Source organism: Sinohyriopsis cumingii, chromosome 7 (genome assembly GCF_028554795.1).
Source record: "Sinohyriopsis cumingii isolate HCF-2022 chromosome 7, ASM2855479v2, whole genome shotgun sequence".
Classification (NCBI taxonomy): Eukaryota; Metazoa; Mollusca; class Bivalvia; order Unionida; family Unionidae; genus Sinohyriopsis; species Sinohyriopsis cumingii.
Genome location: NC_142967.1, coordinates 94,518,323 through 94,531,449, shown reverse-complemented (window position 1 = coordinate 94,531,449; position 13,127 = coordinate 94,518,323). Strand labels below are relative to the sequence as shown.

The following is a 13,127-nucleotide window of genomic DNA, read 5'->3' as shown; positions in this document are numbered from 1 at the left end:
TAAATGTTTCTTGTTTTAAAAAAAACAGGAAGTGTAAAAAACCACTAGTGTTAAAGTTACTGTACAAGGCCATAATTCATAAACTACCAGAATGCTCCAGTGGCCTAGTGGTTAGAGCATCTGCCTCGGATGCAGGAGGTCATGCATTCAAACCCCAGCAGAGTCATACCAAAGACTTACAAAAATGGTACTAACAGCTATCTCGCTAGGCGCTCAACATTAAGAGGTTAGTGTTAGGACCAGTCGGCCTGGTGTCAGGATAATGTGACTGGGTGGGACATTATGCTTTATGTCTGCGGCATGATGCCCCAGTGCTAGACATCACTATAAACTGCCACACTGCATACATCGTAGCAATATGACTGAAAAATTGTTAAAGCTACGTTAAAAGTCCTAGTCACACACACACACACAAATAAACTGCTATAGGAATGATAATGAAGCTGGTAGACAACATTTCTGTAAAGCAATTAATGAATTTCTTTAATAAATTTAGTGCATGGTGTGGGAGGATTTCGGGTGTGCAATCTTTCTTGTATTTAAATGAAACTCTGAAATATGCACATATGGGGATTATTTTCACATCAGCCTAATAATGGCTGTGTAGCAGGGATGCACAGTTCTAAAACTGAACAGATGAAGAACTGCAAAATAATGGTAAAAAGGCCAAATCTTTCCTCCCCAAAAATAACATTTGCACTACTACATATACGTAAATATATTAAATCCTTTCAATGGTATTTAATATGAAATATAAAGGTAAACAATGTAAAATCCTTAAAATACTGAATCAAAACTTTTTATAAAATGTATTCCCTTTTAAAGTTTAAGAATTTTACTGGTGGTATACCATCATAAAGTTTCATTAGCCAACATAAAAAAAATTACAGGTCGGAGGTAGATATGCTCAACAAGAATATGAGGAAACTGGCAAGGAATGCATTTTGATCTAAGTCCAGGACGTTTGAATGAGGTGAGTTCACGTGTCCTAAACAAAGTCAGTATCATACCACCTCATCTCGACAATTTGTTCTCATGACAGGGGATTGAAAAGATGCCACAACAATAAAGCAAGACGTATAAATTGAAAACTATGCTTAGCATGTGGGTCAATTTGCCAAGATTTCTTTCGGGAGCCAATTAATATTGCATCTATGCTTAACAGAGTTTGTAAATGATCAAATTCTAATAAAGATTGGTAAAAACATTTTTATTATTATTAATGACAGAAAGCAAATTTTTTGGGGAATGATTTTTTCCAAGAATAAATACCTTATCAAATGAACACTAGGAAATAAATTCTGCTACACCCTCCCCCGAATCCAACTCAAACTTAAAGACAAAAAAGCCTTAACATTCACGTATCAGTATAGCATAAGGAAGTAACTCTTAGAGATTACCTCCTCTTGTATCACCCACACCCAGGTGAATACCAAATTTCTTTATATTTTAAGCATGAGCAAAAGCAACAAGATGCTTGCATATGTAGGGAGGACTGATAGTAATGTGTCTGGTTAAATATTTTCAGAGAAGTAGCTTGCCTAATTGAAACTATTTTCCTGTTTGAATCCAGCAAAAGCAATAATACCATGCTTGTAATAAAGGTTACTTTATCAAGAATGGGGCATGGTAACCGTCTAGACAGTCACCTGGGGCCTGCCAAGGTGAGATTCCATATCCCATAGATAGAAGTTTAAGAAAAAAGTCTAAGCAACTTTGCTATGTTTTGAATAGGAAACATTACCTATTAATGTGAGACTTATCAATATAACCTGAATTTCATGAGTGGTACTTGTATGAAGCATACCTTATCTTGCAAGAGCTCAGAATGTGCTGATTAAATATCACACCTGACCAATCATTACACATTAATAAACTCATAAAAAATCACAAATGCAAGGCATATCAACACTTTAACTTACTAAACCTCAAATATTACTGACATATGCTTTGAAATTGTGAAAATAATCACTAGAATCAGGAGGCATGCTTGAATTGTATATTCAGTCTTGAACAAATGCCTGTACTAGCAAACATCCTGTATATGGTTGGCCATCAAGTGGATGCAAGGGAAAATAATATGTGAGAGTCAATTTCTTTTGTGTACATGACATATTGAAGGAGCTTTTTCCCAAACTTAATGCGATCTGGTAATACTTTTGATGGAGAAATAGACAGAGCTGTTGAAATCTATCAGCAGCACCAATGATACTGTGAAACATAAACTATTAAACACATTTTTGAAGCATTCCAAGTATATTTTAATGACTCAAACACAACAGTATTGGGGAAATGTTTCTAGCATCCACATATCTGCTATAGCCACAATAATACATAATTACATATAATTATACTTTTGCTGCAGGAGCGTGTTAAATTTCAAGATCTTTGTGATGCTGTTTATACCAAAGTGAGATAACAATGACTGAATGATTTTTAAAGTTATGATTAATTTTCTTTCATGCTCTAACTTAGTGTACTGTACAAAAATAAACTTTGTTATTTAAAAAGCAAAAACGCTGTCACTGACTCATTTCTTTATTTTCCTCTCAACCTAATAAATGATGTGAGCAACTTGATTTAGAGACACCCAAAAATGAATTTTTTACCATTAAGTCCTTCAAACATGAAGTGTGTGTGTGTGTGTGTTTATGTGTGTGTTTGCGAATTGGATTTTTAACGTAGTTTTAACAACATTTCAGGCATCATTTCCCACCATGCACATTATCCTGACACCAGGTGGACCAGTCCTAGCACTAGCTCTTAATGTTGAGCTCCAAGCGAGGCAGTTGCTAGTACCATTTTTATGTCTTTGGTATGACTCGGACAGGGTTTGAATTGGCAACCTCCTGCATCTGAAGTGGATGCTCTAACCATTAACCACTAGACCAACAGAGCAGTATCAAACACGAACTGATCATTACAATTCTTGTTATTCTGTCATGATGTGCCTCCATCTCTAGAAAAATCTCAAATTCCTCAAAATTTACACTGAATTTTCCAACTTCATTTGCATGTTCAAAATTGAAAAATGGCTGTTTCCATGGCAACTGTACTATATGGATGGACTCAAAGACAGACTGATACATGGACAGATGGATGGACATTACTCAAAGTAGTGGAAGTACAGAGAGAAGTAAAATACCATTATAACTGCAAGTCCATAATGCAGTTAACCAATCTATCTGAGACATGGCAGACATAATTAAACCTACCCGGTATTTTGTTTGTCCTTTTGTTGGTTTGTGACGTGAATTGTGGCTTTGCCTAGGCCTCTTCCTTGATGTACCAAGTTTCTTTAGGGTGTCAGGAACTGAAAACAAAACAAAGGAAGAAGTACAATGAAACTTCTCCAAACTGAACACTGTTGGGATCAAATGCTTGGATGTTGTGTAAATTTAGCTATGATTACATTAATAATTTGGTGATTTTTTGGTTTGGGTTGCTGGTGGTTTAACAGCACTTTTAACACATGTGCTCTATCATACTGGCAAAATGGGGACTTGAGTGTCTTTCCCAAGAACACACTAGGGCATCTGACTTGTGCTGGCCTGGGTAGGTATCAAATCCATGACCACTGGACCACAACTCTAATGCTCTTCCAGCTGAGCTACTATGGCTCCCTGTCCATGATTAATATTTGAACACTTTATGGTCACAAAAATATTTAGCCAGTAGGCTGATTTAGTCTGGGTAAAGAATGCCAATCTAGAAAAGTTTCATTTTATAAGAACCAAGAAAATGTAAATTCTTGTGATACCATTTTGTTGTTTCCAAAAGCCACTGATTTTTTCCAACAGTGGCACTGACATTCCAAAAATTGGCAGAAAAAAATAGTGGCATTGGAATCAATGCACCAGGCTAAATGTAGGGTTATTTTTAAACAAAGATTTCTTTTGTGAACAATTACTTTAAATGAATTCAATACTAGATGTGAATCATATTCTTGGCCAGCATTCTGTGGAATTTTGTTTCTTCTTGTCAAGAATTGTCAGATGTGGATAGTAACATGGGGTATGTTATCAACCTTGTATCCCATTAGAGATCTTTATAGTACAAGTCCACATCTTAAGTCTGGTCAAAACTGGAACAGAAGTACAGTGGGCAACAAGCACAGCCAACCACATCATGTCATTAATATGCATAAAACTTGCTCATTATTGATCTTGATCACAGAAGCATATAATTTTTCCAAGTTTGATCAAAACTGGATTGGGAGTGTGGGCTCTGGAGTGTTAACCAGCACAGCCAATCAAACTGCATGATCACCTCATTAGTATTTGTGGACCTGTCTGAGATCTTCATGGTATAAGCATACATTTCAAATTTGATCAAAGAAATATCAGAAATGTGGCCTTCAGAGCCAATCAGATGTAAGATCATCTCATTAGTATATCTGGATCTTGCTACAGACTGAACTTGTCTCTGACCTTAACTATATTAGCAAATATTTCAAGTTTGACACCAAACAGATACAAATATGGCCTCCAGAGTGTAAAAAGCTCAGCCAATTAGATAAAAGATCACCTCATTAATAAATGTGGGCATCACTTATTGTTGAAGGACCCCAGGTAGCCAGGTGGTCTAAGGTGATCACCTTTACAGATCACTACATGCATCCCACCAATGTCCACATGAATTCCAAGTCTCAGCTCTACCAAGGTGGATGTCAGAAAGCTTGCCAGTGGCTTCCTTTGAGTTGATGGTTTTTCTCATGTTCTTCCACTACCATGTATAGCCTTATCATGTGCTGAAAAATGGCATTATATCCCCCCACCCAAAAACTAACTTATTACTTAACTTGTCCAAGATCATCATGATATTCCAAGTTAGACCAAAACTAGATCTGAAATAGTGGTAACAAATTGGGCACAAGATCACCTCAGTAATATGCATGGAACTTGTGCATTATCAAACCTTTCTGAGAATTTGATGATTTATGCCCATATTCCAAGTGATTTTCCCATTTGTTTAGCATAAGTTACCTCCCTTTCTGCCAAAGGATTGAATCACCATGGTTTGTATTATATAATAGCTGAATAAGTACCTTTCATGAGTTTAAACTAATTATAAATAGTTTTAAGTAAATAGAGTTAATATATTTTTAATATGAATTATTATTATAATACCTTCTGTGGGATGGTTTAACTCCTTGAAGGAAAGGGAAACAACTTAAATAATGCTAAACTGTCGAATCAGATGCAAAATATGGGCTAAAGTGTCAGCAAGCAATTATTTATGGATGGACAAGGATGACGTGTGATAGATATCATAAGCTCACCTGGCTGTATGGCCAGGTGAGATAAAAATAAAATAGGTGACATAACTATTCCTATAAAAAAAATATTATTGGTTACTAGTATATAACTATAATAGTTATTATAACATAAAAATTAGAAATGTTTTTAAAAAAATTATTTTAATGCTAACGTTCCAGAAAAAGTTGCTCACATACTAAATCATACATTTACTTCATAATAATCTTATGTGCTTTTTTCACTTTATCTTTGAGTCAAATCAACCTAATATTTGTATATGCCTGATGCATAAAGCAAATAAACAATTAAAAGCTATATCTTCACAACTATTAAACTACAGAAATAGTAATACATTTTTGTTTTTCGTTTGCTAAGAAGAATGACGCAAGTAAAATACTGATAAGAAATGTTTATACAACTTCTCAAACTACTCAACCCACAAATTTTCTGCATTCAATTTTCAAAATCAGTTTTATATACAGCATTAAGGTTTCCATTTACAAGCCTATACTTAAACATCAGTTTAGCACAATGTACTGACTGTATGTTTGAAAAAATAAGCTCTAAAGATGAGTTTAGACATTTTACAAAAGCTAGACCCGACATCAAAACGTTGACCAAAACTGATAAGTTTGCTGCTGAAAGAGTGGCACATACCTCAATCATCATTGCACTTTACAAAACAGACAGCGTATGAAGGCATATGTATCTTTTTGTGCAAAACAGGTGCAACTTTAAGAGTAATATTAAGAGTACCAGTAAAAACAAGTTCAGCCAATATTACACTGCTTCTTGCTTGATATGTGATTCTTAAATCTTGATTGTTGATTCTTTAACTCTACATGTAAAAGATTGTGTCTGCTTTCTTTATGCCTTAAATTTATGAGCATAGTGGCTCAGTGATTAGCATGCTGGACCAAAATTGTTCAGGTCTGATTCCAATCATTGACTCAATCTGAGTTGACTACCATGGTGCATCCATGGGCAAGGTTATTGACTCCAACTGCCTTGGCACCACATAACCTACTTCTGTTTCAGTGCCACAAAACCAAGCCTTAAGTTAATCTATTTGCACAGTTCCATGTAACAATATTCTCCAAGAGATTTGAAAAATCTACACATAACAGTGTCTGTTAATTTTTTGGGGCACAAATTTTATTAAATTCTGTGGGAAAAAAAAAGAGAAGCAGAAAAAAATAACTCACCGAGATATTCTGGAATATTTTTCATATGCTGCTGGGTTTTAACAGTGTACAAGCCCTTATCATGTCGAAGCACTTGTAGATCTCTTGGATTGTCTTCAAAGTAAGTCTGCAGAATGAAAAACAAAACAGCTTAGCCTGGACAATGGGCAGTAGAATAATAATACTCAAGATTAAGGTAAATACTTATCAAAATCTTGCATAATCAAAAATTAACAAGATTCTTGGGTGCTCTGTGGACTTAATTCTGACAAAAGCATTTTGTGTGGTAATTTTTAAAATATGAGATAAATACTAAGGCATACAAATTTATATTTGTTGTAATATTCTAATAAAATCAAAAGTAAAATACATCAATAATGCATTATTCTTTAAACAAATACAAAAAGTATGAGGGAAATAATTCACTTAAACACTTTGCAATATTTCTGTGATTTTAACTTTAAAGCAGATTTTGTATAATACACATTTAATTTTTCCAGAAATATTGGACTCTTAGTATTTTAAGTAAAGCAATAATTTCAGCAGTTATTTAGATCAGTTTAGCATAAAAGAGAGGTTGAAAAGCTCATTGGTAGCACACTTGACTCATAAGCAGGAGTACTGGGTTCAATTTCCAGACTAAGCCAGACAGACAATGTGACATTAGGCAAGACACTACTCTTTATGCCACCAAAAATCTAACTAAAACCACTAGGCAAAACACCTTAGAATTGACTTTGTCCAACAAAACCAGAAACGTTGCACACCAACAACTAAATTAGTATACAAGGTAATATGAATATTTAATAGAAAAACATTTAATGCATGCTAGTTTAAACAAAAATATATGTTGATCCCCTAGCTTAAATTACTTAACATTTCACTAAGCTGGAATAAGTATGTAGTATTATCAAGACAGGATCCTATGTAAACTATCTCCAAAACTTTCTATCATGTCAACTGTACCCATTTAACAGTATTTACTGAAAATTATCTCCCTTATCCAAAATCAAGGCTATGGACTTCGTTCAGCACTTTCTGGAGTTTGAATGATTAAAATCATGTCTATGAAGGCTTCAGTATCTCAGATATAGGATCCAATATGGAAATATACAATACTAATGTTGATAATTTGTTAACAGATTTAAAGGTTGAGAAAGGTCACCTGTGGATGGTCATATTTAATGATGTGACAAGACGTGAATTATCTCAGGATTTTTCAAGCCTAAAAATAGTTCTGTGAAAAATAATTATACAACCATAAAATCAGATTTTATTCTTAGATATTCTATGGATAAAAAAATACGCTGAACATAAACTACACTGCTCTAAGTTGCTCATGCAGACCTATTCAGATGGTTTCATTTAAGTAATATGTTTTCTATTTAGAGCACACTACACTCTGTGGTTTTGGGACAGTCTGTACAGCATTATTCTGACACTGCCTATATTATATACTGAAATGACAGAAACAAAACCAAAACAAATAAACCAGCAAATTGGCTCTATCATGCCTAGGAAATGAAAGCTTATTGCCTTTCCCAAGGAGAACCAGTGGCTGGTTACCCTGGCTGGCATGGACATATACTGACAAGTCCATCCACCACATATTTCAAACTGCTGCAAATATTTACTAAAGGTAACTCTGTCTGATAAAAAAGCACAGCCCCATACTATCTGACAACTTGATTAACCTTGCCTCTATGGTCTTTTCATGGGAGATCTAATATAAGTATGCATGTACACCCTGGTCTTAACATGGGACATGTACTGTAATTATCCATGCATTAAACTAGTACCCTGGTCTTGGAATGGGAGCCACACTGTAACTACCAATGTATGAAGCATGTCCTGTATTAACACAGGAGATATAATGTAATTACCCATGTATTACATTGTTCCTCTAATCTTATCATGGGAGATATACTGCATTATCAATATATTAGACTGGTTCCTTGGTTTTATAATGGGAGATCTACTGTTGAACTGCATTTACCTATGCTTAAAGTTTTCCATGGTCTTAATAGGATATATACTAACTACCCATATATTAGCCTGGTCCCCATATCTAAACATGGGGGATATAATGTAATAGCTATGTATTCAGAGTTGCTCCCATGATTTTATCAAAAGTGTGGATTTTCCCACTTGTCATCAAAATAAGGGGGAACTAAAACAAACATGAGGGGGTGGAGGAAATGACATAGTTCAATATTTACATAACACTTCAATATCCATCTTCCTTCCTGCTCCAAGCTGTAAGACCCTACTGAAACCAAAATCTTTAAAAGATGTTGCTTCTATTTGTATAAGCTTTAATCTGTTGATAGTTTCTGAGCTTAATCTGTTCCTTACCTGTGTATAAAAATTATTCTATACTGTTAACCCCCAGTCTGCTGTTTGAAGGGGTATATACATAGCTAGCTTAACCAGCTGGAATAAGTTTGAAAACTGTTTTTTTATGGCTGTTAGTATAATTTTCCACAGCTCAAATGTGTCGTCTTTTGGATACTTTTGTTCCAAGATAAGATATTTCACTAAAATAAGCTTTGCCAAAGTTTAACTTTCTTGAATTAGCACTCAACAGACTACTATGCCAGATTTATTGTTCCATAATGCTGTATTATGATTGATAAGTTCACTAATGCTATATTCTACTTGTTCAAACAGAGATATTCTAATCAAATAAATATCTTTACTTCTTAATTTGACAATTATCATTCTCATTTATTCAATTTATCTTAATCCTGATAAGAATAAATGGTTTTGTAGCTTAAGGGAAGTAACTCTTAGAGACTAAATTGCTTGAGAAAAGTAATGAAAATTGCAATTTAATTTTTTTTAAATTGTATTTTAATTTGGCTTATTTGTCTGCCCTACCACTTAAATGAGGGGCTGACCAGCTTGCTGTCTGTTTTTGTCCATCCAGCATGTACACTGGACTTGAATTTAAGAACAATTTTGGGTTCAAAATCACTCACTAGTATCTACATTAACACTTTACCTAGCTCCAACAAATATGATATATTTCCGAACTTTTAAAACATAAATTGCCTTTTTCACCATGATCAACGGTTATTTGCCAAATGAAATTGTTGTTTTGGTTCTTCTGGATAGCCCATACTATGAACGTGCATTTGTAAAATTTCCTTGATGCAAGGTACAAACTATGTCATGCCAAAGAAACCAGATATGTAAACATATTGTGACAAGCACCACAACATTTCTATTGGTTTTACAAACATCATGACAAGCAGTCAAAGGGTGCAAGGCTGAATAAAAGTGTATACTGCACAGAGTACATTTTCATATTCATGACCTGAAACTAATTTGCAAGAGTTATCATGCACCACCAATTTCAAAGTACATGAATTTGTACAAATTTTGCACGATTCATCTGATTGTTTGCCCTGGTAGTATTTCTGTGTATTAAGCTGGCTCCTGGTCTTATCTTGTGAGATATACTGTAACTAGTCCCTGACCCTCTGGTTTTAACATGGGGGCTATACTGTACTTACTCAATTATTACACCGACTTCCTGGTCTTAATATGGGAGGTGTATTGTAATTACTGATTTTATTATCCTGGCCCCATGGTCTTGACACAATACATGTACTATAATTACCCATGTATTAAACTGGCCCCCTGTCAGTATCCATATATTAGGCTTATCCCTTGATCTTAATGTAGATGTACCTGAACTTCACATTTGCAATATACTGTAATCATCCATATATCAGACTGGCCCCTTAGTCTTAACATGGGATATATACTGTAATTATCCATCTACTCAAATGGCCCCTTGGTCTTAACATGTGAGATGTACCAGGTCCTAATATGGGAGATGTAATGTAATTATACATGTACCTGGCTCATTAGTCATAACATGGAAGATGATAACATGGGAAATATACTGTTATTGGTCATGAATTAGGATGGCCCCTTCATCTTAATATGGTAGATATACTGTAATTATCCATGTACCAGGCTGGACACCTGGTCTTAACATGGGTGTTATACTGCAATTACCCTTCTATTACACACACCCAAAAGTGCACATTTCATGTCTAGCAATAACTTTTCTTAAGTAACAAGTCTCCAAAAAAGAGGTGTAAAACGTACATCCATTCAAAACAATCCTACCTTTAACTTTTGTGAGTTGAATAATTCCTGTTTGATTTCCTTTAATCTGGCATCTCTAATGGCTGTTCTGGTGACTGCTCTCATTGCATCCTTTAAATAAATACTCATAGAATTATGTTTAAAGCCACATGTATTGAGCATCTACAGTGAATCTCAGATGCTACTTTTCATGTCATAGATGTATTAAAGAAATTCTGAATTTATCTCATTTAACAAGCACTAATTCAACATTTGTTTCAAGTCTTCCTGTAGATGACCATTATTTGTAAAAATATTCATCTTCACTCCAATTATAAAAATTAGGCCTCCTGTTTGAAAACAAAAAGATATTCTCCTTCATCTTACCTAAGAAATTAAATACCAAAACTAATGAAAAAATAAACAACAATGCTTTTATAACCCAGCTATCTATTTTCTAATGACAACAAAACAAACCATGTCTTTATGATGACCAAAATGGTAACTTGCCAATGCTAAAAGAAAAAAATCTTTAACATACTTTTTTTTAAACATAATTTAACCGAAGTCAGTGAAGTGTTAAATATAGGGCACCATGACCTAAATTTGTGATTATGGTAGAGTACTCCTTAAGATGCATCCCTCACCATATGTTATGGCCCATGATATACCAGTCTTTATACAGTATGCAAAGAACCTAAACTAAATGCTAAATTTTGCAAAGAATGTACAAATATTGTACATCATGGTACAAAGTTACCTAGGGGTGGGTGTCATGAAACCCACTCCAAACTTTTGCATGGAACCTTCAAAGAAAGGAGGACTGACATTCAGTGATGGTATATATTTGTATGTACTTGATCTGTGTGAATGTTTACAATGACACTGCAGGGGGGCAGTATGATAGGTTACCTCTAATCTGTAGATGTAACCTACAATCTCCTAACAAACGCACATTACTTAAAGTTTCTATCACTGAACACATTGCTTTTACTGAAATGAATTACCATCAGAAATCTTTTGATTGAAACAAGTGATTCTGGCAATCATCATAATAAGCTCTGCCCAGGAATGCCAATGAACATACCAGAAGAGTTAGCTCCCTTTGTCTAGGCGGAGAACTACTCAATAAGTTCATTCTCTCTCTCAATCTATCAGCACCCAATGAATTGTTCTATGCAAGTTTAAGCAACTACTTCCTCTCTATGAGGCATGCTAGGCTTTACATACTTGTTAAGAAGTGGCTATTTTTACAAAAAGTTTGACCAATGGTGCGTGTGTAGAGCATTTATCATGGCATGTGCATATATTCCACTGAATATGGTACTCTTTCTCACCTTTGCCCTGTAACGGAATCCTTCAATTTCCTCCATTTTAAATTGGTATGGCTTAAAGACACTCTCCCTGTCTTCTGTATGAAAAGCAAAATAAAAATGAGAGCAATAAAAGAAATTAGGAAATTATCAACCTTCATTGAAGTTTCACCTCGAAAGCTTTTGCCTGAAATATATATAAAACAGAAAAACAAAAACAAAACAAAACACATGAACCGCATATCAACTGCTTGTGACAGTGAAAGTAGCATGGCCAGTTAGCATATTACATTAGCATGTCACTTAACTGCAATCAGTACAAGTGTAATATATTCAATCCACTTAACTACATTCAACTGCACCCTAGACCAGCACCTGTGCAACATAAACCCATTCTGTATATTGGAAATTTAAAAATAAATTTAAACTTCAAAGTGTGACAAGTCTCATTATCACCTTAAGTCAGCTTCAAGACTTTAATGTATGTGAGCCAACACAGACTAAATCAGTTTCAGCCTGCTGCCTGCAATGGTAAATGTACACACAACACTGTAGGGAAAAAACAGTCAACCCCTCAGTATACATTATGTATATCACTTTCAAATATTTTGATCTTGTATCGGAAAAATGGTATAAATATCATACAGTGTATGATGTCATATCTTGCACAACTTCAAAAGTGAAGTTAAACATAAAAAGCAAATTTTTTGTAAATTATGTTTCTCCGAGAATACTTACCTGATCACATTAACGTTAGGATATAAACCTGCTACCTCTCGAATCCAGCCCTACTAAAAGACGAAAATTCGTCTTTTCTGTCTATCTTATACAGACCAAAGGGCAATAACTCTTGCCCCTTACCTCCCCTTGCCACTGCCAGGTGTCACTAGTTTTTTAAGCTGAGCGATATATATTATACTAGGATGCTCACATAGCGGGGTGGTTGGGAAGGTTTTTAAGTAATGTGATCGGGTAAGTATTCTCGGAGAAACATAATTTACTAAAAATTTGCTTTCTCCTTCAAATATGTTCCCTGATCACATTAACATTAGGAGAATAGGTAACAGGAGGAGGGAATACTGAGCATCCTACCTCCACCCTGGGTACCTTCTAGGGAATGATGGCTGGATTCCCCATTTTAAAGATAACCCGTTCTCCTAATTTCATCAGCAACACAGCCTAGGGTCCCGTGATATGTGACCCTTATATACAGTTAAGAAGATAGTTATTGAAATCTTCTTACCTATGAAATTTCACTGGCGAATCCAGCG

The 13,127-nt window shown here is 34.8% G+C and overlaps 1 protein-coding gene across 2 annotated transcripts in view; it reads right to left on the bottom strand.

The window, feature by feature from the left end:
- Positions 1-13,127, bottom strand: part of LOC149795749 (putative ATP-dependent RNA helicase DDX56) — a 78,341-nt gene that overhangs the window by 1,987 nt on the left and 63,227 nt on the right. The window contains exons 13-16 of one of the 2 annotated variants that reach the window (XM_089965662.1): positions 11,881-11,954; positions 10,586-10,675; positions 6,464-6,569; positions 3,216-3,313 (exon numbers count right to left, since the gene is read on the bottom strand). In XM_089965662.1, the coding sequence (XP_089821788.1) occupies positions 3,216-3,313; positions 6,464-6,569; positions 10,586-10,675; positions 11,881-11,954 (368 nt within the window). The remainder of the gene's footprint in view (positions 1-3,215; positions 3,314-6,463; positions 6,570-10,585; positions 10,676-11,880; positions 11,955-13,127) is intronic. The other variant, XM_089965663.1, reaches the window with a different exon arrangement.